Source organism: Hyaena hyaena, unplaced genomic scaffold (genome assembly GCF_003009895.1).
Source record: "Hyaena hyaena isolate Hyena2069 unplaced genomic scaffold, ASM300989v1 scaffold_26, whole genome shotgun sequence".
NCBI classification, from domain to species: domain Eukaryota; kingdom Metazoa; phylum Chordata; class Mammalia; order Carnivora; family Hyaenidae; genus Hyaena; species Hyaena hyaena.
The window spans coordinates 1,181,334-1,205,758 of record NW_024080658.1 but is presented as its reverse complement, the minus strand read 5'-3'; the positions used below and the strand labels follow the sequence as shown (position 1 = coordinate 1,205,758).

At 43.1% G+C, this 24,425-nt stretch overlaps 1 protein-coding gene across 1 annotated transcript in view; it reads right to left on the bottom strand.

Annotated features, from left to right (window-relative positions):
• The window catches only part of SNTB1 (syntrophin beta 1), a 222,810-nt gene that overhangs the window by 24,755 nt on the left and 173,630 nt on the right, over positions 1 to 24,425 (bottom strand). The window contains exon 4 of the mRNA XM_039227227.1: positions 8,774 to 8,913. Within this exon, the coding sequence (XP_039083158.1) occupies positions 8,774 to 8,913 (140 nt within the window). The remainder of the gene's footprint in view (positions 1 to 8,773; positions 8,914 to 24,425) is intronic.

Genomic DNA, 24,425 nt, shown 5'->3' with positions numbered 1-24,425 from the left:
TGATCTAAGACACTATGAGTCCCTGATAAATGCAGTATTGCATGTGGGACCAAATATATCTACTTACTTATCAGTTATTCATACATTAATTTCAATTAATTTTCCAATATTAACAATTGCTAATTTATCAACCAGGTATTATGTCTTAGTCATATGTTAAATACTTGCGTTTACTGTCCTAATCGATCCTATCAATAACTGAATGAAGCAGAAGATAGAAGCCCTTCATAGAGAGGAAGCTTGGATTCAGAGAAATTGATATTTTGCCCGAGGTCACATGGCAAGTAGAGGTCTTGGGGTCAACTCCTGGTTTGTCTGATTCCAAAGACCTTGGACCTCCTCATTCTGCTCAACTCCGGCCCAGCTCCGAAGAGCTCCTGGATTCACAGGAAGGAGGGCAGGAAAGAGGCTGGCCATTAGTGTGACACTAGGTATGGGTCACACAAATGGGATGGATGGGTGTGAAGGCCAACTCTACACTTCTCAGGCTGACAGAGTGTGGACCCGTGGGCATGTAGATCCACTTACACTGCCCTAGGGGAATGCCCACGGCACATGCCCACATTCCCTCAGAGTGAAGAGGCCTCCCACGCTTAGTGTGAAAACCACAAGCTGATTGTACGTCAGTGTTTGACAGATGTGACTGGCCAAACTTCCCCAGTGGAAAGCATTCCTAAAATTTCTGAGGCTGGCCTGAGGCAGCAACTCCTTTTAGCACCGAGAAAACAGGTTAGTTCCTTAGGAACCAAGGATTACCCAACATGTTTAATAGAGGTGCCAGTGCCTTCGGCTCCCAAGTGGTATCAGAGGAGCAAAGTGCAGTCCATCAATTCCTCCTCCCCAGCTACCCCACCCCTTCTCTCGGGCCCACGGGTGGGACAGCTGGGCTCCATGCCTCACTCTTTTTGCAAGCTCTGTGATTCCCAACCTTTTGCCAACCACTGGGACTAGGCATGCAGAATTTCTGGGTTAAATCTCTTCTAGAATTCCAGAAGAAATACTGCCACCATAATCTTCACTCTCTGCAGGCCTATCACACTTGCCAATTATGACGACAGCGACAAAAAAAGAAAAAAACAACCTACGTCCTCCATATGGGCAAGAGTACCTTTTTTTCCTTCATGTTCAGCGACATCAAATAAGCTTTGGCTGAGCAAAAAAAAAAAAGAAAATATTTTCCCAAGGACTCATGAAAGCTGAGGGATGAGAACAGCTAACATTACAACATGTTTGAAAACTTCCTGAGTGCACCGCTATAAATTGCACCGCGGATGCACGTGGGCACCATCGACGTTTGTCCGCGGGAGAAGCGACAGCTCATAAACTTCTCCGCATGGCAGTTGACACTAAGAACATGTTGTGAGCATTTCTGGTGCCACTGCTATGAAACACAATAAAATTTTCATCTTCCAGAAAAATATAAATTAGATGTGCCTGGGACTCCAAAAAAAAAAAAAAAAAAAAAAGGAAAAAAAAAATCAACAACAAAAAACATCCAACCCGAAACAAATCAACTACGAACTATCTGAAAAAANCAGCTCATAAACTTCTCCGCATGGCAGTTGACACTAAGAACATGTTGTGAGCATTTCTGGTGCCACTGCTATGAAACACAATAAAATTTTCATCTTAAAAAAAAAAAAAAAAAAAAAAAAAAAAAAAAAAAAAAAAAAAAAAAAAAAAAAAAAGGGAAAGAAAAAATCAACAACAAAAAACATCCAACCCGAAACAAATCAACTACGAACTATCTGAAAAAATAACTCGATTTTAGAAGAACCTGCTTCCTACTGGCTCTGGCCCCGGTCAGTTCTTATGCAAGAGAAAAGATTTTCTCTGATAGTCTGAACAGTGCTGCCAAGCAGGGCTAAGGGGCAGGGGAGGGCACGGGCAGTTGCCCAGATGGGGCTGTGGGCCGGGTGTTCTGCTAAATAAGGCTGTTGCATCACCGCTAAGGATTGACTCCTGCCCCACCCTCACCCCCTCAGTCCATATGTTGAAGAAACAATCCTCAATGCATCTATATGTAGAGATAAGGCCATCGAGGTGGACATTAATGTTAATGAGGTCACAAGGCTGTGGCCCTGCTCTGGTGGTTTTGATACCAGAGAGCTCCAGCTCTCTCTCTCCCCCAACACGCACACACACAAAGAAGTCATGTGAGCACATGGCAAGATGGCAGCCACCTACAGACCAAGCAGAGGGCTCTCACCAGAAACCAACCACACTAAACACTGTGTCTGGCTTCCAGCCTCTGGAACTGTGAGAAAGTAATGATCTGTTATCCATGTAGTGGTATTTTGTTGTAGCTGCCCCAGCTGACTGACACCGTCATCGTACTTTCATTTTCATAATCACTCTTCAGCGGACATTAGGATCTTAGTTTTCAGGGGAGGAGACAGGATCAGAGAGGTGACAGGATTTGCTCAAGATCACACAGCCTGTAAGCTGGGCCTGACTGGGCAAAGCCGGAGTATGCACCCCAAGCTGTCAAGTCCAATACTGTGATCTTAACTCTCCATCAGTAAATCAAGTTGTTTTTATTTTTTTAAGGAGATGTTTTTTCAGGCTTTCTGTTTGCTTTATTTTTATTTTTATTTTTTTGCTAACAGGATGGGTTTATAAAGATTTCTTAGATGGTGCTATAATGATGACCTGTAGATTTCCAGTGTGATGATTTTCTTTTAAGTTTATTTATTTATTTTGGAAAGACAGGCAAAGAGAGAGAGAGAGAGAGAGAGAGAGAGAGAGAGAAGGCTAAGTAGTCTCCATATTCTCTGAGTAGAGCCTGATGCAGGACTCGATCCCATGAACTGTGAGACCATGACCTGAGCCAAAATCAAGAGTTGGATGCTTAACCAACTGAACCACCCAGCACCTCTGAAGTTGTTTTTAAAATGTGGACATATACTATTAAACCCCAAAATAGAGAACAAGTAAATAAGAGTAATAATAACTGAATTTATTTAGCACTTACCATGTAACCTTATCAGGTAGGTACAGATATTATCCACATTACAGATGTGGGACAAGAGGCAATAAGAGAGCACAACACTTGCCCAAGTTTCCAAAGCTGGTAAGTAGTTGGGATTTGGAGTCATGCCATAAGTTTCCAGAATCCGTGTCAACACCTGCTCCAGGGAATGCCCCCAAGCATCCATGCAATGGAACAGGATGTGGTCACTAAATTAAACCTAAGGTAGAGTGCAGAATATCAGTGGAAAATGCCTAGAAGGCCATGTGCAGTGAAAATGCAGGGCATCCCTATGGTACATTTTGGGAGCTTCTGATGACCCTGTGAGGTTCTCCAGCATCAGATGGTAGCCAGCATCAGAAACACCTGGAAGGCTAGTGGACCCAAAGATGGGCTTGGGGCCCCACCTCCAGTGTCTGCTTCCATTGGTCTGGAGTGGGGTGAAGAGCCCACATGTCTAAGTTCCCAGGTGGTGCTCACGCTGCTGGTCTGGGACCCTATTCTGGGAACCCCCAGTCTACACCATGGATAGAAACTCTAGGTCTCTGATGGCATCCACGGCCCTGTCCTCACTCTGTTGTGTGATCCGGGTGGCTACCTATTGCATGATTAAGTTGTCAGGAGAGCTGAGGAAAGATTTATATGATATGCTTGGCAGATTCTAAGAGCTACTAAAACTCCAGGGAATAGAAACATGCTCTTTCAGGGTATCTGCAGAGAACAGTGCTTAAAAAGGTATACGCAGAATCAGAATCTTGGGGGTATCTTACTAGCTGTATGACTGAGAGTGAGAGAGCTCCTTAACATCTTAGTTCCTCTGTTTACTTATCTATGAAATAGGAATAAAACCTAACCCTTATAGGGTTGTGGGGGTTAAATGTGGTCACCCTGAGGACCACATTTGCCTGATGCTTGTTAAAAACACATACTCCTGACGCTAGAACCTAGCCTACTGAGCCAGAATCTCCAGGACGGGGTCCTCAGGACCGGCCTCTGTTAAGAATCACCTCTAAACAGGTGATTCTTAAATCATAAGTTTTTCAAAACTGGATAGAATCCATGTAAACCAACTGGCCTTGATCTACGCTCCATCCACAAAGGTCAGCCACTGGTTGGTTACTGCCTGGGTCTGTTTGCAAATAGCTCTACCGTGGCCTTCTTGATAATGTCACTCAAGGTGATTCATTAGAAAAAAAGAAGAAAAAGATGATTAATTAGCAGACACCCTATACTAAAAATTTAGACATGTGGCTCTATATCCATAAATAAAAATTAATTGAACTGTACATTTAAGATTTGCATACATACTGTTTATAAATCATACCTCAACAAAAGGTTGTAAAAAGATAGGAGTCTCCTTTATAAAAGTGCACTCAAAGATAAATAATGCTACTAGACAGGCGATGTGCCCAAATGCTCAATATAGAAGACACACTGTTGGGGTGCCCGGGTGGCTCAGTCGGTTAAGCATCCAACTTCGGCTCAGGTCATGATCTAGCAGTCTGTAAGTTCGAGCTCTGAATCTGGCTCTGTGCTGACAGCTCAGAGCCTGGAGCCTGCTTCAGATTTTGTGTCTCTGTCTCTCTCTGCCCTCCTCTGCTCACACTGTGTCTCTCTCTCTCTCTCTCAAAAATAAATAAACCTTTTTAAAAAGTTTTTTTAAAAAAAGACACACTGTCGTATGTAACTGTACAGAATAAGTAGGAAGTAAATAAGTCACTTTATGAGCTTAAATATGTGGCTAAGGAAGGAGCCAATGGAAGTACTTGGGTAACTTCTGTAATGGAAGGATCCAGAGTATTCCTTTGGCTTCTACCATTTCTGGCAGTGATTTCTCTGCCAGCCCAGCCTCCCATCTCCAAGAGCCAGCCTTGTCTGCAAGGAGAGAATGGTTTCTGTCTCTGCTTCAGTAAACCCTGCACCATAGCCTGGAGCCACCCAAGGCCAGAGTCCCTCCAGTGTGATCACGTGATTCCAGGCAAAGGAGGGGTCATTTTCCTCATTTTTTTTTGTCTGCTTGCCAAAAGCCTTTCTCTAGGTGCATCCATAGGGTTGCGGAGGTAAGATGATCATATCCAATGCATGCAAACCCCGGCAACGGCCACCCAAGCCAAAGGGTCAGTTAGAAACCAATTTTCTCAAAGTCTGTCTCTGCGAGGCTTTGGAGAGATAGCAGCCTTGAACAGCTGCCTTTAACAGGTGAGAGGACTCTCGGGGGAGGAAGGTGCCGTGATTAGCCTGGGAGAAGCACTCCTCTAGGGGGAGGAAAACTTAAGACGGAAACTCTCGTTTGAGGGGATGAAACAAGAATGAATGGCCTGGGCTGCGTGACATCTTAGACGTCCTCTGCCAAACAGGCTACTGGCCTGAGATCAGGGCAGGATTAGAGCCTCATTTTATCAGTGCTCCTAGGGCTAAGACGCGCGCACCACAACACACTCTTCTTCAGCAGTTCGGTAGTGAAGTAACTGGGAAAGAGGCAGTTAACTGGGAGGTCAAGCTCTGCCACTGCATCTCTCTTATGTTTGGATGGTGGGTGCTGCTTTTTTTATGCTCATCTTCTGTTCTAAATGAGCACAGTTTGCACTGAAGGGGTTTCCATTTTCGATTTTCGTGGCGGACGTAGGTTACTCACGTCCTTTGCTCAAAATCCACGTGTGGCTTGTGAGCCTGTAACAGGTATTTCGGGTGCCCCGCCCGAAGCATGCCAGTCCCCAGGCCCCTGCACCCGTCCCCTGGAGCCGCTGGTGGCCGCCTTGTGCAGGCCGCCTCACGAGCCTTCGAGATGGCGTCCCATGGGGCAGCCTGCGCTTTGGACGCGCTGCTGTGGAGCATGCCAATCCGGTCACTCGCCCGAAAGGGGCAAATTCTGAGCCAGTCATTTATGCTCTAGGGCGGTGCTGTCCACTACCACTTTCTAGAAAGATGGAAACATTGATCTGTGCTGTTCAAAATAGTAGCCGCCAGCCACAACTGCTGAGTACCTGAAAGGTACCAGCGTGACTGAGGAACTGAATTTTTTAAATCCTGAATGCATGCATGCATGAATAAAAAAGCAGCCTCCAGGGGTGCCGGAGTGGCTCAGTGGGTTAAGTGTCGGACTTTGGCTCAGGTCATGATCTAGCCGTCAGTGAGTTTGAGTCTCGCATCAGGCTCTGTGAAGACAGCTCGGAGCCTGGAGCCTGCTTCAGATTCTATGCCTCCCTCTCTTTCTACCCCTCCCTCACTCATGCTCGGTCTCTGTCTCTGTCTTTCTCTCAAAAATAATAAACAAACACTAACAAAATCTTTAAAAAAATTAATAATAATAATAAAAAAAGCAGCTTCCAGTAGTCAGGATGCTTTGGAACTATGAGGAGAAAGCTATGAATTAGGGCAAGTTTTATTTCCAATTTGCCTGAGAGCTACCTAGACACTTTACTTAAACTTTTGTTCCTGAAAATCATCATTTTTTAAGTTGATTTATTTTGAGAGATGGGAGGGGAAGGGCAGAGAGAGAGAGAGAGAGAGAGAGAGAGAATCCCAAGCAGCCTCAGCACTGCCAGCGCAGAGCCCGATGCAGGACTGGAACTCCTGAACTGTGAGATCATGGCCTGAGCTGAAATCAGAGTCAGATGCTTAACTGACTGAGCCACCCAAGCATCCCTTTCCTGAAAATCATTCTAAAAAGATGAATCCAACCTCTCTTCTTAGTACCTGGAATACAGGGACTATGGCCTAATCTTTCTTTGGTTTCAGTTGTGAGAATGTCTCAGAAGCTGATTGTCAGGCCGGTGGTGAGATCTGAGGCTATAAACTGTGGAAGGGAAATTTAAATGGACCCCAAGACACAGCGTGAATCTCCACAGGAAAAGGAATATTTTAAGATGTTTGGATTCTGATTATTGAGGTTTTATTGCAAATATCAATAGTACTTTAATAGCTATGCTGCCAAAGATTTTGAGGCTTAGGATACTCAAAAATTAAGTTACTATTTTATTTTATTTATTAATATCTAAGTGATCTAGGCTTGGTCCCCGGTCCCCGAAGGCCTCCTCTATTCACCTCTGGGGCCAATAATCACCTTCTTCGGGCCACCCCTGCTGTTCTCCATAATATCCATAAGTGGAAGGAAAGGGGCTTTTAAGGAGTTTCAGCCCCATTCACCAATGCCATTTTAATCTTCTGTCCCCTCCTTTCTGCTCCTGGGTTTCCTTCTCTTCCCTGCACCGGAGTCTGGGCTATGACCTGTTTGGCACCCCAGTCCCTTCAGAATGGAGAACCCATCTTGTTTCTCCTCTTGCTCAGGACAGCTGCTCCTAAAACCTCAGTCCACTATGCTCTCTGTCTGTTGGACCAAACTCTTTCCAGAGTTTGTCCCACATTGTTCAATAATTCACTCAGCAGACGTTTCACGGCCCAATATTTCCAGGCACTATGCCAGGGAGGCCATAAACAATATGTAAGCATTCCTACCTTCCAGGTAAAGAAAGGGAGGTATAGGAGTAAGGAAAACTGTGTCCGTTATCACAAAGCACATACAGAAAGAGCTGGTGACGAAAGCCAGATCTGGGATGTCAACTCTTGAAGGCAAGACTCAGGTTTGTTGCGCTTTTGTGCTCAGGATACAGATGTTCAAAAAGGGGATAAGCACATGATGCATTAAGATAATGTGTCACATGAACAGGGGCACCTGGGTGGCTCATTTGGTTAAGTGTTCTTCTCTTACTTTCAGCTAAGGTGGTATGTCACAGTTCATGAGATCAAGTGCATGTTGGGCCATGCGCTGACAGCGTGGAGCCTGCCTGGGAATCTCTCTCTCCCTCTCTCTCTCTGCCCCTCCTTTGCACATGCACTCTCTCTCTCAAAATAAATAAATAAACTTTATTATTTTTATTGTTGTGTGTGTGCTCCAATATCACTGTTATTTACGGACTCAGAAATTTGAATTTTACATAATTTTCACATGTCATGAAATATTTTTGTTCTTTTGCTTTTAAAAAGCCATTTAAAAATGTAAAAACCATTCTCACATGGTGGGCTATAAAAAAATACACTTAAAAAAATGTCACATTGGGGTGCCTAGGTGGCTCAGTCGGTTAAGCGTCCGACTTTGGCTCAAGTCATGATCCAGCGGTTTGTGAGTTCAAGCACCGAGTCAGGCTCTATGCTGCCAGCTCAGAGCCTGGAGGCTGCTTCAGATTCTGTGTCTCCATCTCTCTCTGCCCCTCCCCCACTCATGCTCTGTCTCTCTCTCTCTCTCTCTCTCTCTCAAAAATAATAAAAATTAAACATTAAAAAAATGTCACACGAACGACATCTGTACACGGGAGGTTCTAAGAGACAGACACACACCTGGCAGCCATATGTGCATAGGAAGCACCACACTACTGAGGAAGAACTTGCTATGGGAAGAACATGCTAAGCAAACTTTAAAAAAGCACAATAGGACATCCCATGACAATCTCTGCCACCAAATGAAGACACTTGCTGGATGATTCTCCCTGAACTTCATCTCAGAAAGAACAGGGTGGAGACCCAGGAAGGTGGCTAGGCTGGGACCTACTCACAGATGCCACTGCCCCTTCATGGTGGATAAAGCGGTTTGTTCTTTGTCTCTGTGTTGCCCCAGGTTTGGCCATGAACGATAATCGATCGATCTGGATAAAAACGTGTGGCTCTGTTCTGGAGGAGCCCTCCATTCCTGATGCAACGGGAAGCAGGGATATAATGCATTGACATCACTGTAACTGACTCCACTGTAACTGGAGAAAAGCTCCAAGCTGCAAATAACATCAGACTCAAAGACAAGGTCGTGGCTACCTGGTGGCAAGAAGAGCGTACGTGTGAACTGGGCTGAACCAGGCTTCCCTCCTCCGTGGCATGCTGTCATAGATTAAAAGGTCCTTCTCGGTCAGTACGACTAGGGCCGGCTTCCACTGCTTCTCGCTCTCCCCGGGCACCTGAAATGGAAAGCAGGGCACCATCAAACAGCAGCCTGAAGGAAGAGTGATTGGAAAGGAGAAGCTGGCATCCCCCTAATCAGAAGAACGACAACAGGAGTCCTTAGTTCAAGGTTGTGAAAGTTCACCTTAGTTCAAGGTTGTGAAATCCCAATGAGAAGAAGTCATTCACAGTCGCAGGACTCCTGATCCTTGAAATTGTTTTCCCAAGGGCCCTGGTCTGCATCGTCAGGACAGCCAAGAAGCAGCCCAGCTGTCAGACATCTGTCTCTGTTTCCCACCTGCCAGTCAGCACCGAGATCATTATTTCATCGTGGGATGCAGGTGCTTGGGGGAATAAGCACTCCCAGATGCCTCTCTGGTAGAGTACATTGTTTTTATTACGAAATGGTGAGGTTTGAAAGCCTTTGAAGAAATATCCAAAGCTCTGAAAATGTACACTCTGAAAATGTATTATGGAGGCAGATGTCTGTCTGGAGAGGTAAGAGACGTCACAGCCTTTTGCTTTGACTGCTTCTGTGATTCAGGCACCATCTTAAAATTCTCTTAGTTCCATTCAGCACAGAAAGTTCCTTAACTTGAGGGATGAAATGATCCAGCAGGGATATGAGAGGATTCAAGCATCAGTTGGATGTTTGGACCAGGTGACCCTTAAGGTCCTTTCCAATCCTGAGAGTGGCACAGTTCAGGTCTTATCTCATGAGTCACCCCTCTCCGCCCAAACTCTGATGTGCTGATGTGTGATACAATGGTGTGTTGATCATCCCCAATTTTGTATGTATTCTTTCATTTATGAACTCCCCCCTTCCAATTTGAACACCGAGTCCTGGGCTACATCTTGATCCTCAGTTTGGAAAAACTCAATGTGCTAGCCATGGCACTCAAAGCATGGACCATGCTCCAGCAGCATCAGCATCACATGGGTGCCTGCGAGAAATGCAGAGTCTCAGGCCCACCCTAGACCAGAGAATCAAAATCTGCATTTTAACGAAATCTTCCAGTGACTCATATGCTCATTAAAGATTAAGAATCACTACTCTAGATGAGGTTAAGGTTCTCTCTGACACTGGTAATTCAGTGAAGATTCAATCCTTTCATAATAAACCATGATCCAAAATCTATTCAAAATTAAATGGGGCAGTAAGCTAAATAAATGATAAAGCTAATTCTTTCCTTTTCTATTCTTATGGTTACATTTTCCTAAGTGCCACAGTGACATCTGTATTGAAGTAGCTTTAATACTGAATGATGATAGCAGAGGAGACCGGCAGAATTGTGGAAGGGGTGAGCTTTGTAGGCTATGTACTTTTATGGGCTGCTTGAGTCTGAGAACCTGCTCCATTATTTATTGCCTGGGTCACTTTGGGCGAGTTATTATTCTCTTTGCTTCTATTTCCCCACTGATAAAATTGCACAGAACAGTGGTTAAGAGTGTTTTCTCTGGAGCTAGAATGCTTGAACATAAATCACAACCCCTCAATTCACCAGCTGTGGGATCTTGGGCAAGTCAGCTAATCTCTTTGTATCTCAGTTTCCATATCTGTAGAATGGGGAAATAATAGTATCTATACCAGAGGATTATTGTGAAGATTGGGTTAAAATGCTCATCACAGTGCACAATAAGCATCATTTAGAGCGTGCTGAGTAGCATATAACTTGTAATGCTACCGTGGAGATTAAATGAGACCGGGCACCGGGGCACCTCGCTGGCTCAATCAGTAGAACATGTGACTTTTAGTCCCAGAGTTGCAAATTCAAACCCTAAGTTGGGCAAGGAGCCTACTTAAATTTTAAAAAAAAAATTAATGTTTTATTTATTTTTGAGACAGAGATAGAGACAGCATGAGCAGGGGAGGGTCAGAGAGAGAGGGAGACACAGAATCTGAAGACAGGCTCCAGGCTCTGAGCTAGCTGTCAGCACAGAGCCCGACGTGGGGCTTGAACCCATGAACTGTGAGATCATGACCTGAGCTGAAGTCAGACGCTTAACCGACTGAGCCACCCAGGTGCCCCTTCAAAAAATTTTTTAAGATAAATGAGACAGTGTACATAATGTGCTTAGAATAGTATCTGGCAGAAGGTAAGACCTCCAGTGAAATTCAGGGTGGGAAACTTGTAGAAGACTCAGAATTCTAAACTTGTCAAAAAAGTATTCATTAGAAAGGCAACAATATGACAAACTACTGATTTTCCGACTTTCCTTGGAAAAAAATTATAAGGCAAGCCAAGAATATCTTCAGTGTTAACAATTTCAATTCATTCCTTTCCCATCCATTCCAAAGTTGTCCCGGAAGAATTCATTACACAATGATCGTGCACCGCTTACAACAATTCCAAATAAAAACTCCCTTTTTAGAAGGAAGAAATTCCCCCCATAAACTAATTATACTAGAATGTGAATGACTATCTGACATATTCCTTCCATTATGCAGTTCATACATATATAAAAAAAATCCAGGTTTAGCCTATTGCTTTTTCCAACAGAACAATGGCATCTTTAAGAGATCAAAATGAACTGCTAAAGAAAACAAGGTTTTAGACCCTGCAAGGTGACCAAGCTATGGTTTCAAAGCATAAAGTGTTTGGGGGGTTTGGAATAAAATTTTTCCAGCCTCAACATTAAAGTTGGCAAATTACTTTTCCAGTTCATTAAACAGGACTGAAAAAGCTACAAATGATTGTCCCCAAAGTGCCTGTCTTCCTTACCTTGTCAGATCTGATCCATTAACTTTGACTGGAACCATTTAAATGTGAATACAACTAAGCATCATTCTTCAAGAACAATATTAAGTTTGCAAAAATAAACCTTACCAGTGAATGTCAAAAGTAAAATCCAGAATTTTCTAATGGTGGAGTCACAAACTCACCCACAAACAGTATATATAGGTACAAGTAATTCTAAAGCCCTAAAACATTTGTGGTTTATTAAAAAACGCTTCATGGATTTGTTAACTGTGCTGTAAGAATACTCAGAGTGGACATTTCCCACTGTCTGTGTGCAGAGTTTTCATTTTAATGCTATGTGAATGCTTGAAGCTAGAAATCTGCCCATGAGGACAACTGACTTCCCGAGGAGAAAAATGTTATGTTGAAAACAGGTCTCTAAAGCTGCACTTTATGCCACGTGAGCTTTGCACTGCAAATCCTTTCAAGAACACTTTTCTTCATGCTGGAGTATTTGTTCAGTGACAATTTCCATTACAAACCCAGATTTCCTGGCATGCAAGATTTTCCAGCATGAATGCAACAGCTCTGGGATGTGTCTACATTTTATTAAAGTGTGGCTCCTGAAACAGATGTGACAACTTCCATCTCAATCCCGGCTTCCTGCCATCAGATGCCGCAGCAGTCAATTTCTCAAGAACCAATCATGTTTCTCATGAAGAAGGAGAAAGGGGAGAAATGGAAACAGACACACAATTCTGAAATTACTCCGAGGCACATCTCTGGTGACCTGAATCCTGTCCCCCATGGTCAATTTTGCAGAGCATGAGAGGAAAGGTTGATAAAATGGCAGGAAGATTTTGAGAGAGTGGAAAGAAGTCTCTGCTAACAACTGAGGGAAGGAGAAATAAATGTATGAAATCAACATGTTGTATGTCTTTTTTAAATTTTTTTAAATGTTTTTTATTTATTTCTGAGAGAGAGAGAGACAGCATGAGCAGGGGAGGGTCAGAGAGAGAGGGAGACACAGAATCTGAACCAGGCTCCAGGCTCTGAGCTGTCAGCACAGAGCCCGATGTGGGGCTTGAACCCACGAACTGTGAGATCATGACCTGAGCCGAAGTCGGACACTTAACCGACTGAGCCACCCAGGTGCCCCCAGCATGTTGTATATCTTAAACTTACACCATGTTACCTGTCAATTCCATCTCAATCAAAAACACCTGAGGGACATAGAGTCACTGAATCCTCTGTTTGAGACAGGTCTTCTAAGTCACTGAGCTCAGGAGATTTCAAACTTTTAAAATTCACTGGACTCTCTGATCAGCTCACATCACAAGTCCTAGAGCACAACGGGGTTCTGGATGGGGTTACAGCCTGGCTGTGGTCCGAGACTTTATGTCTTTGTCCTGCCATCACCCATACCTCTGAGTGAGGTTCCCAGCAACCACTGGGATGCGGTTTGAAAACTGCTGACCTGGTTTCCTCTGCAATATCTAGAATCTGAGGATTATTTTCAAAGAGACAGTTTTACCAAAACCTTTCAGTGCCTTCTTTGCAGATATTTCCAAAGGAAAGAATAATACTGTTGCTTAGGAGAAGTTGTAATGATGAAATTAATTAACACACCTACAGGGCTTAGAAAAGGGTCTTGCATACAGTAAGCAAGCAAAGCTTTAAAAATATTAGCTATCCTAATTCCAGAAAGCACCCCCATGTTTACTGCAGTATTATTCACAACAGTCATTATATAGAAACAACCTAAGTGATCACTGACAGATGAATGGATAAAGAAGATGTGTGTATACACAATGGAATATTACTCAGCCATAAAAAGAATGAGATCTTGTCATCTGTAATACGGAAAGAGCTAAAGAGCATAATATGTAAAATGAAATAAGTGAGACAGAGAAAGACAAATAACATAAGATTTCACTGATATGTGGAATCTAACATAACAGAACACATAAAAAACCTAAGATGTGGAAGGCAGGATGGGTAAAATAGGTAAAGGGGAATAAAAGGCAAAAAGCTGCAGTTATAAATAAGTCACAGGGATGAAAAGTACATCATAGGGATTACAGTCAATAATATTGTAATAACTTTGTATGGTGATCATTTCATAATGTATATAATGTATATGATTGGATCACTATGTTCTACATCTGAAAGTAATATAACGTTGTATGTCCACCATACTTTGATTAAAAGAAAATATTAGATATTTGATTACCACATCTAAGAATAAATGAATATCAAGTAAAAGATCTAGGTAAACTTGGGCAAGAATTACTGGTCTTCCTCTATCTAATATCCTCCCTGGTGGGAGAATGGGCTAAGACAAAGTTATTGCTAACAGCCCCTCCAACTTGAACAACAGATCATCTTTTTCGGTTCAAAATTCCCCACTACAAGACTAGGACCACTTTAGTTACTAGGACCCCTGCTTTATACATCTCCTTTGTTCCGTGGACTCCATTCATATAAATCTCTTTTTCTCTGCTTATGCCACCTCATTCTTCCCAACACGCTTATTTTCTACCTCTTGTCTGAGCACAGGGGTGGCAGAATAGCTCAGAGGCTTTGGAGCCAAATGGCAATGTCTTCAAAATCTGGCTTTGCCACTTCTCAGATGAGGGATTTGAATAGGTTCCTTAACAGCTATAAGCATTCGTTCACTCATGTGTAACATGCCAATAATGGCCTCCTACGCATATTTTATAAGGATTAAATGAGAGAATGTATATAAAGCACTTCCCATATGGCAGATATTAGAAATGTTAAACTAGCCCCATCACACACCTCACACACACTCCTGCTTCCAGCTACTCTGCTAGGGGGGAGGGTCTGGATATAAGGCGAGTGACTAATGGAATAAATCAAGTTCACGGAGGAAGGTCAAACACAACTTTTGTTTTGGAGATCATGGCTATCTTGGCAACTTTTTAATTTAAGTCTTTTCACTTCAGATTGCTTGGAATTTAGAACAAAGGACAAGATACTAGGGTAATAATAATTAGCAGTTACCGACTTCCAAATGCTTCACAAACATTAGATAATGAATTCCCTGCACCAGCTCTCAGAGAGACAGATATAAAGATCCCCTTCACTTCACCAAAGGGAGAGGAACAAGTTTAAATGTGGCCACGGGAACATGGGGAACACAGTACCAAGTCACAACCTGCAGCCGTCTTGTAGCTGGCCCTGGACAATCCCAGGGCCCAGCAACTGGGAACCTGGTGGGGTACCCACACCTGGATGTAGAGCAGGATGGAAAGGAAGACAAGGCACAGAATGGTAAAGAGGACCAGAAGGCAAGTTCAGAAACAGGGCTCTTTGGAGCCTCAGCTCCCCTGGACTCACTTCTCTCTTCTCACGCGACTCCCAAATTGTTTGGCACCTGGATCATGTGGCGAATTCAAGGGTGGCTTAAAGTGGGGGAGCAGACCGAGTGATCCATCCTGTTTGATGGATGTCAAGTCGATGATGAAAACTGTTAGAGCAAGCTGAATGAAAACAAGGAAAGAGCAATATGTTTTGACTGCGGGACATTTAGGGAGGGTATCATTTTTATATGTCGACATTCCCAATAGCCACAGTCCCCAAATTCAAATTTGCTCCCTCCTGCCAAATTTTGAAACTACCTCTGGAATTCTGTAAGCCATATATAATAAAGCCCCAGATTCAGGGTTCATAATTAGAAGGCTCACCAGAGTCAATGTACAAGTTAGCATGGTGGGACTTTGGTGCTTGGGTTACAAATAAATCACCTCAGGGGTTGGCAGGACCATGCTCCCTACACCGGCTCTAGGGAAGAATTCTTCCCTGCCTCTTCCAGCTTCTGGTAGCCACCACTATTCCTTGAAGCTGTGTTAGTCCAGTCTCTGCTTCCGTTGTCACATGGACTTCTTTCTGCATGTCTTCATGTGGCCTTCCCATCAAGACACCTGCCACTGGATTTAGAACCCACCCAATTCCAGTATGAACTCAACTAACTACACCTGCAAAGACCATACTTCCAAACCAAGTCACATTCTGAAGTCCCGAATGGATATGAATTGGGGTTCGGGGAGGGTGGGGTAAAGATAAGAAACTAATCGTAAGAAAATGGCAAGAACCCACTATATTTTCAGTTAGTATTCCATGTTTATTTTTTTCCTCTTTGAACATTTGGAAACATGGAGTGGAATTTTTTTTAAGTTGTCGTATTTACTGAGTATGCAGAAGGTCAGATGCTGATGTACTCTAACAGAACCCTTTGATGGCTCTATTAAAAGTGATGCCTTGGTCTCCAGGATTTCATAATGAAACCAACCTTAGGGTAGGTCACACACATCCAAAGAGATAAGTGCAGAGCCAAGGTTTTGAATCTCCTTTCATCATACAGCATCATGGAAAGAGGAGGCAGAAAGCTCATGAAGGTCTAGTCCCCATCGAGGCATAGAGCATTTCAGCCACATGAACCTGGCCTTTCAATTGTTTTGCCTCATCTGCTTACTGTTAATGAGACAGCTCTTCAAACTGACAACATTCTAAGTAGGATAGATTCCAGGAAGTGATTCCAAGGTTTCTTCTTGCTTCATAAAGATTGTTGGCTTCTACTTGGATGGCTCTGTATCTCCAGGTCACTTTCAGTTCAGGCTACGTATAATCAAGTTGGACTAATAAACTGGAAGAACCAGCTCCAGCTACCCAAGCCTGTGTCTCTTTAAGTTGAGGATGACTTTCTACCCTACACTCTTGTCTACCTTTAAGAAGCAGAATGACATCCTTATCAGAGAACCCAACTACAGGAAGAAGGAGTGCCACCCACTGGCTGCCCATCATCTATGTCAATCTAATGAACTCCCCCTCCAAGGAAAGAGGTGCTGGGACTCTAACTGTTAAGATCTAGAGCCGTCATTGGGTCTTTTTATTAGCAGGCATTGTCATGTTCATCGCAAGTAGGTATCTGTGGTCACTACCACTCATTGCATATAACATATCTGCATCGTAGGAACATGTATGCTGGACTGGTGCTAGAGCAAACTGGCCATTTTGGTCTGCATCATTGGCTCACTTCAATACCCAAGCACCCTAGCTTCAAAAGAGGCCAAAGGAGACAAGATACATCACTCTAACCATGTTCTATATGATGCCACATTTATCTGGGTTTGGCATTCAATTAGGACTTATTGGGTAATTGTTTAACTATTAATAAATATGGTGTGTTTTTTGTTTCTGTTTTCCATGATTGGATCATTCCCTCTCACTCTCAGTTGGGAACCCCAGAAAGGAGAAGGGATGTGTGGTTACTCTACCAAAATCCTACTCTGAACCATCCAGTTCTCAGCATTCTGGGAGAAAACCAGGCCATGAACTTGGACCCCCAAACTGGATTCTACTGTGTGTCCCCTTGTGTCCATTTTGAATAATTCTGCCTCTTACTTTTCCCTGCCCACATTAGGTTTTACTGCTAGACAGTGTATTCTCTCCTTCCTTCCAGAGAAGCCCTTGTTCCAGGACCATCGGCTGTTCTCACCTCCCTCGCAACTACCTGGGTCTAGACTAGCCCGAACTGTCAATCAATCCATTAGCTCATTAGGGAGTCTATCTTACCAGCCATTCTGTTTAGAGTCAGAGATTTATTTGTCTCCCTTCTCAGTGCCCTGGCTCAACTGGGAACATCCTACATTTCCTCTCAGGACATGTGACTTCCATTGGACACTTCCAAACACCAGCTCTTTGAAGTGGAGACTTGCTGTTTGTATGAAAATAAATTCCTTACAGTGATTCATACGGGTGTGTTCTTTTGAACCTGTAAACATTCCCTTTTGTCTTATTTATTTGTGTGCTCAGCTCACACTTTTCTGAGAAAAGCCCAAAAATGAATTTCAACTCCATGCCCTGCCTGAATTATACAGTATTATAACTGAGTAAAGTTGAAATTGTTTGGGATTTACTCTATCTTTGGGTCTCAAAAACAGTAGTAAGTTAGAAGGAGCACTTAGGAGAGAAAGGTTTAGAGAGAATGTGACATATTAGATTTTGAGTTATTTCAATCTGATGGTTTAAAAAACTACATGACAGGAAAGAATGCTCCCTCATTAAGGGAGGATACACTGAAGGAGTCAACATGTATTGCAAACTTACTCTGTGATAAGCAGGATCGTGGATTATATTGTGTCTCCCCCTCTTCCGAATTCAGGTGTTTCATTCCTAACCTCCAATACCAAAGAATGTGACCATTTTGGGAAATATGGTCATTGCAGATGCAGTTAGTTGAGATGAAGTCATACTAGAATACAACAGACCTTAAACCAATATGACTGGTGTGCTTGTGAAAGGGGACATTTGGACACAGGCACATCCACAGGGAGAAAGTGACATGAACATGAAGGCCAAGCTAAGGCTGATGTATTTACAAGCCCCTAGAGGGCCAAAGATTGCCAGAAGTGAGGAGAGAGGCATGAAGCAGATTCTCCCTCATAGCCCTCACAGGCAAGGAACCCTGCTGCTGCCTGCTTTGTGTGTTTCTAGCCTCCGGAACTGTGAGACAATACACTGCTGCTGTCAGATCCACCCAGTCTGTTGTAGTTTGTCACCGGAGCCTTAGGAAATACTACAAACACCAAGCTAGTTTCACCTCCCTTAATCCTTTCAACACTTTGAGGCATTTATTATTATCTCCATTTTACAGAAGAAGAAACTGGTTCAGAGAGGTCAGGTACTAGCCAATGTTACATAATGAAAGTTATAAAGCCACTTATGTGCCCTGCTGACCTCAAAGCTGTAATATTTTCAGATCACAAAGTTGACTGTCATAAGAACAAAAAGGGGGATGATGTGGGGCCTGAGGGGGAAGGCGGGAGGGAGACCACTGGGAGCTCAGCTGTAATGTCTCCCGCGGACTGAAGTGCCTGGTGTCCAGCTGTGGGCAACTTTGCAGCTGTCTAGGTTGCCCATTGGGCAACTTACCTCTCACCCTTCTTTCCCACCGTCTGGCACACAGGGCTTCACTCAGGCCAGACATCGGTTCAGTGCAAGTTCCTCTGAGTAATCAAAGCTCTTTATTCCCCAAGTCTCACATCTGATTAAAGTAATTCAAGACTAAGTTGTAAATGACTCATAACCCTTAATACGTCTTTCCACTAAGGGATATTTCTATTTATAACGAGTAGCTGGGACAAAATTAGTCTCCTATGTTTACTCTTCATTGCACAATTGAAGGGCTAGTAAATGAAACATGGTTGGTTTTATAAAGGCAGTGAAATATTCCATTACACCATAAATTTAATTTGCATGTTTTTGTTATTTTAGCAAACTCTATTCTTCCCTGATTGTGCTCACTCCAACACAAATGTCTGCCGATTCTAAATCCAACTAATGTGCTGTGCAGATTTAAATCAACGATGCATCCTGTGTTCAGCAACATATAACAGAGCACAGTAAGCCAGGAATTAGGGCCCAGATATTTGTAACTATCAAACTGTCCTGGATATTTGAAACAGTAGGGAGTGGTTCCTGACTCCTCCAGCTCATGGCCTGGAAAACACTAGATTCAAACAGAGCATATGCGTTCAGCAATGCTATAGTGGCTGTATTAACAATAGAATCTTTTAGACAAGGAGTCACAAATTTGGAGACTACAGACGACCAGATAAAAGAAAAACAAAAACAAAAACAAAAACCCATATCCCACTCATGGGAGAGCTTTTTGTTAGCATTACCCTATTATTACCAGGAAAGATGGTGGGCACAGCATAGCCAAAAGAAGCATTTCAAAAGAACCCATCAATTTGTATTTTTACATTTTTTTAAATGTTTATTTATTTTTGAGAAAGAGACAGAGCATGAGTAGGGGAGGGCAGGGAGAGAGACACAGAATCCGAAGGAGGCTCCAGGTTCTGAGCTGTCAGCATAAAGCCCAATGCGGGGCTCAAACTCACGGACTGTGTGATCATGACCTGAGCCAAAGTCGGACGTTAAATTGACCAAGTCACTCAGGACCTCATCTTGCATTTTAAAAAAGTTTTTTATGTTTATTTTTGAGAGAGACAGAGTGCAAGCAGGGGAGGGGTAGAGAAAGGAGACACAGAATTTGAAGCAGGCTCCAGGCTCTGAGCTGTCAGCAAAGAGCCCTACATGGGGCTCAAATCCATGAACTGTGCAATCACGACTTGGGCTGAAGTTGGCCACCCAACCGACCGAGCCACCCAGGCACCCCATCCCTACTTGTATTTTTTAAATGTGAATTCTCCTAGTTTTAAAAGTTAGTGTATTAGTTTCCTATCACTGCCCTAAGAAATCCCACAAAACCTGGTTATTTATTCTCCTACAGTCTGGAAATCAGAAGTCTTAAATCAAGGTGTTGGCATGGCTACTGCCTTCTGGAGCCTTTAGGGGGAGAATCCATTTCCTTGCCTTTTCCAGATTCTAGAAACTTCCCTAATTCCTTAGTTCATGGCCCCACAACACACTGCCTTTCCTCCCCTGTGTTTCTGTCATAGCATCATCTCCTCTTGAGTTTCACCCTCGTCCCTCCCTCTTAGAAGGACCCATGTGGTTAAACTGCCTCCTCTCCAGATAATCCAGGATCATTCTGCCATCTTGAGATTCTTAATTACATCTGCAAGGTCCCTTTTCCCATCCATGTAAGACAACATGTTATGGGTTCAGAGGATTAGGATGTGAACATCGTTGGGAGGCCATTATTCTGCTTATCTCGATTAGCAACTGATTCAAGTCAGGAAAATAACATACAGAGTGAAGTGATATGAAGCTTGGCACATCTTTAAAAATCTCCGGCATGTCCTCCCCACCCCCGCAGTCCTCCAAATGGATAAAAAGACAAAACAAGATGGACAATTGTAAAAATTGGGTTATGTGCACCTGGAGGTTCATTATTGTTTTTTAGTATTTATATGAAAAAAAATAAATTCCTCTAATAAAAACTTAAAACCTAAGCAATATGGAGACTGAGAAAGTACACCTGCAAGCCAGCTAGGCATGGCCGCCAGACTGCCAGCCTGCTGCCAAATAATGAGGGCCTACTTGTTGAGAAATATACAAGGACGCAATTCCTGCCAATGGATTCACAGAACTCGCATGTAGAGTTTCCACGCATGCCTTGTGCTCTTCAAGGGCCCCAACATCCTGCTGATGTGTAAGTGTGACCTGGATTAACCTAGGGCTGAGGTATAACAAGCAGTATTAGCTGTTGAGACAGACTGGCTAAGAGGAGCCTCCATTCCATCCTCAAAGTGTGTGTGTGTGTGTGTGTGTGTGTGTGTGTGTTTACTCATTGTGCCTTAGCTGGTGGCTCTCTTGAAGAAATAGCATCTTTGTCTCTATAGGAAAGGTGGATACCAAAAACGGGGCATCTAGTGCAGGTGATCGAGTGAAGGGTCAGGGAAAGATATAAATCAGTGATCTTTCTTGGAAAGCTGAAGTGTATTGGAGAAATTTTTATACACTGGGCTTCAAGACTGGGGACTCCGAAGTTTCTGAAATACAGCTCTTACAAATGACAAAGGTCTCCATAATAATCCTCTGCCCCTAACATGCTACATATTTATGCCCCTTACTTACTCCTTCTAACTTTTGGAAACTCACCCTCTGGAAATTCTGATCTTGCATGGGATGACCCAAGGGCTTGTGGTTCCATATTTTACCTAGGGACCCATGGTACCCACATAATGCCTGGGACATAATTAATGGGTGTTCTGTAGACTCTAGCTGAACTCTGAATGACTGAAGTCAGATCCAGACAAACAATATAAACTGTCACTATCCAGCATTGTTTAAAGAGCCCAGACACCCTTGATCTATGGGTCTCTCATGGACTTCTTCACCAGCCAGGGCTCCAATTCCCTGTTCCTTTCACGAGGAGTGAGCTGTCCAGACTCAGATTCCAGAAATGGATGAAAGGCTGCTTCTAATCTATGACACTCACAGATAATTAAATTAGACTCTTCTCAGTCTGGTGGGGAAAGCTATTTTATATTTTCATTAACTCTAGAGGGCCATTTCAATCACAGTCCCTGTTTGGTAAACAAGTTATCTTTGACTTACAGCCTTTACTTCTCTAATGCCTAGGAGATATGCCCTTTAAAGGGATGCTGATGTGAATCAGAAATTCATAATTTGGTAAAAAGTTATCTTTTGAAAGGCAGTTGACATTATCATTAAATCTCAAAGGAGCAAGTTCTTGAAAAAAAGTATCTGCTTCAGCATCTTCCATTTTGTTTTCACTGGGTGTATCTGTGGGTTTCTTTGTTGGTTTTCTCATTTTATTTCTCCTTCAAAGGAGAAAGCCAAGGGTGCCTTGAAAGAGGAAGACTGTTAAAACATAGGGAGGTGCTGGCCTCAACACCACGTCAGCATTTTCTAAAGTCATGCCCTGGTTCTAACAGCTATTCAATAATGTCAGACACCATAACTCTATTTACTTTATGAAAGAAATATCAACATGTTTGTTTTAAGTTGGATTTATCAAATTTTCAAGACTAAACAAACAACAACAAAAAATAATTTATTTGGGGGACATTTGTGTGACCAAAGACCAAGTGACAAATACCAAAGTCCATTTATCCTACTTTAGTTTAAATGCCTTCCTAAATCTGCCTCAACTAGGAAGATTCTTCCCCCCCCCCCCCCCCCCCCCCCCCCCCCCCCCCCCCCCCCCCCCCCCCCCCCCCCCCCCGGGAGCAGAGGCAGTGTGGTATGAAGAACATAAATCTTGCTGCCAGACAGTGCTGGTCTGCAGGTCAGCTCAGCTCTTCACAGTGTGATCTCGAATGAGTTACTTATCTTTTCCATGCTTCAATTTCCTCATCTGTAAAATGGGGGTAATAAAAGACCCTCTCCCATAAGACCATTAGGAAGATGGAATCAGATAATGTGTATAAATGGCTTACAGTACAGTGCCCAGCAAAGATCAAGTTTTCAAAAATGAGGGTTTCTCAAAATTTGGTCTGCAGGTAATCTGCATCAGAGTCAGCTAGGCTGCTAGGTACCATCGATGTCTTCCAGTTATTCAAAAGTGCTAGGAGTGGCACCAGGAAACTGCACTTAGAGCAAGGGCCCTGCATAAATCTTATGTGACTCATCTACGGTGAGTGAATTACCATCATCATAACGTATACAGCACTCATTCTCCACTAATAATTTCTAAAGACCACTACTCTTAGTTCCCTGCCTCAATATCACTGTGGCACTCGGTAAAAATACAGGTTCTTAAATCCCAAATCCCCCGAATCCTGGTATCTAGAGATTGAGACTGCACATCTCTATTTTTGCACCTTCTCTGGAGACTCCGATACACAGCCTGCTTTGGGATTCACTAGCCCACACAGCTCATTCTGACACTGGCTCAAAGCCCTTTATTTTTTAACCACTTAGCCAGTGACTATGATAAATGTAGGTTGTGGAAATCGGCTGACCTGAAGACAGGTGTATCTGCCCAAGTATACCTCTGAGCTATGATGGGCTCTGCTCAAGGATTCTCCTCATTTCTTCCTGATGTGACATCCATGAATATTTGATTCCTGGATAGTTTTTCCAAACTTAAGTCACTCATGTACCATTTTTATGAATTTTGTTGATTCCACTTGTACTTTTATGGGATTAACTGCTAGCTGATATCTATTCTTTTTTTCCCCTTAAATAGTTTATTGTCAAGTTGGTTTCCATGTAACATCCAGTGCTCATCCCAACAAGTGCCCTCCTCCATGCCCAACACCCCCCTTCCTCTCCCCTCCCCCCCCCCCCCACTGCCCAGCCCTCAGTTTGTTCTCAGCATTCAAGAGTCTCTCATGGTTTGCCTCCCTCCCTATCTATTCTTTTTCTGCCTTCAAGTAAAAGGACTCCAAAATTGTTAGGAGTGACAATATGCCCAGTTACAAAATTCTATTTCCCAGATTCAGATTATCCTTCATGTCACCTCCCACCCCCCTCAACAATGCTGATACAGATGCATCATCTGCCTTCGCCCATCAGGCTCATACATGTCCAACTTGACACTCATTTAGTTGGATGGCATGTCCAGACATGTGCTGCACTGAATGGGTCTCTTTCATGTCTGCTGGCGTGTTCTTCATAACTGTCCAACAGGAGACAATATAAATGTTATTTCTGAGCAGAAAAGTAACTGTGAAAATGGGGTGGCATGTTTTCCCTCTTCTTTCTAGTCTTCTGCTTTCTTCCTCAGATTTCCCTTCTGCAGTGCACAATATATTTGTGGCCAACGTGCTTTTTTCTGGAGTAAAATAACCACAAGGAAAATTCCAAAGCCATCTGAACAGTCTACGAAAACCCAGCAGAATTAAATGAGACAGAAGAAGACAGTGTGTCAAACGTAATACCATGTTGAAATCCTTCCAGGTATGAACAGAATAGAAACTTTCACTGAGGAACAGTTCAATTGCTGTCCTCTGACAGTTCAATGTTCTAGCTCTGTGGAGAATCTTCTTTAATCTAAGTTTTGGCTTCCACAATACTAATTATCCAGTAGTGTCACTTGCAAATCTACTAAGCATTTACTTAATGTTTCTAAAATAGGGATACTACACTTAATCTTAGCCAAAAGGCCGAGCGGGAGGGAGGCAAACCATGAGAGACTCTTGAATGCTGAGAACAAACTGAGGGTTGATGGGGGCAGGGGGAGAGGGGGAAATGAGTGTTGGGCATGGAGGAGGGCACTTGTGGGGATGAGCACTGGGTGTTATATAGAAACCAACTTGACAATAAACTATTAAAAAAATAAAATAGGGATACAATTTTTTTAAAGGACTATATTTACTCGGGTTTAATTATCTACCATCTTTGAGAATACGTCCTCAGCAAGCTTGGAGTCTACCAAATATTTT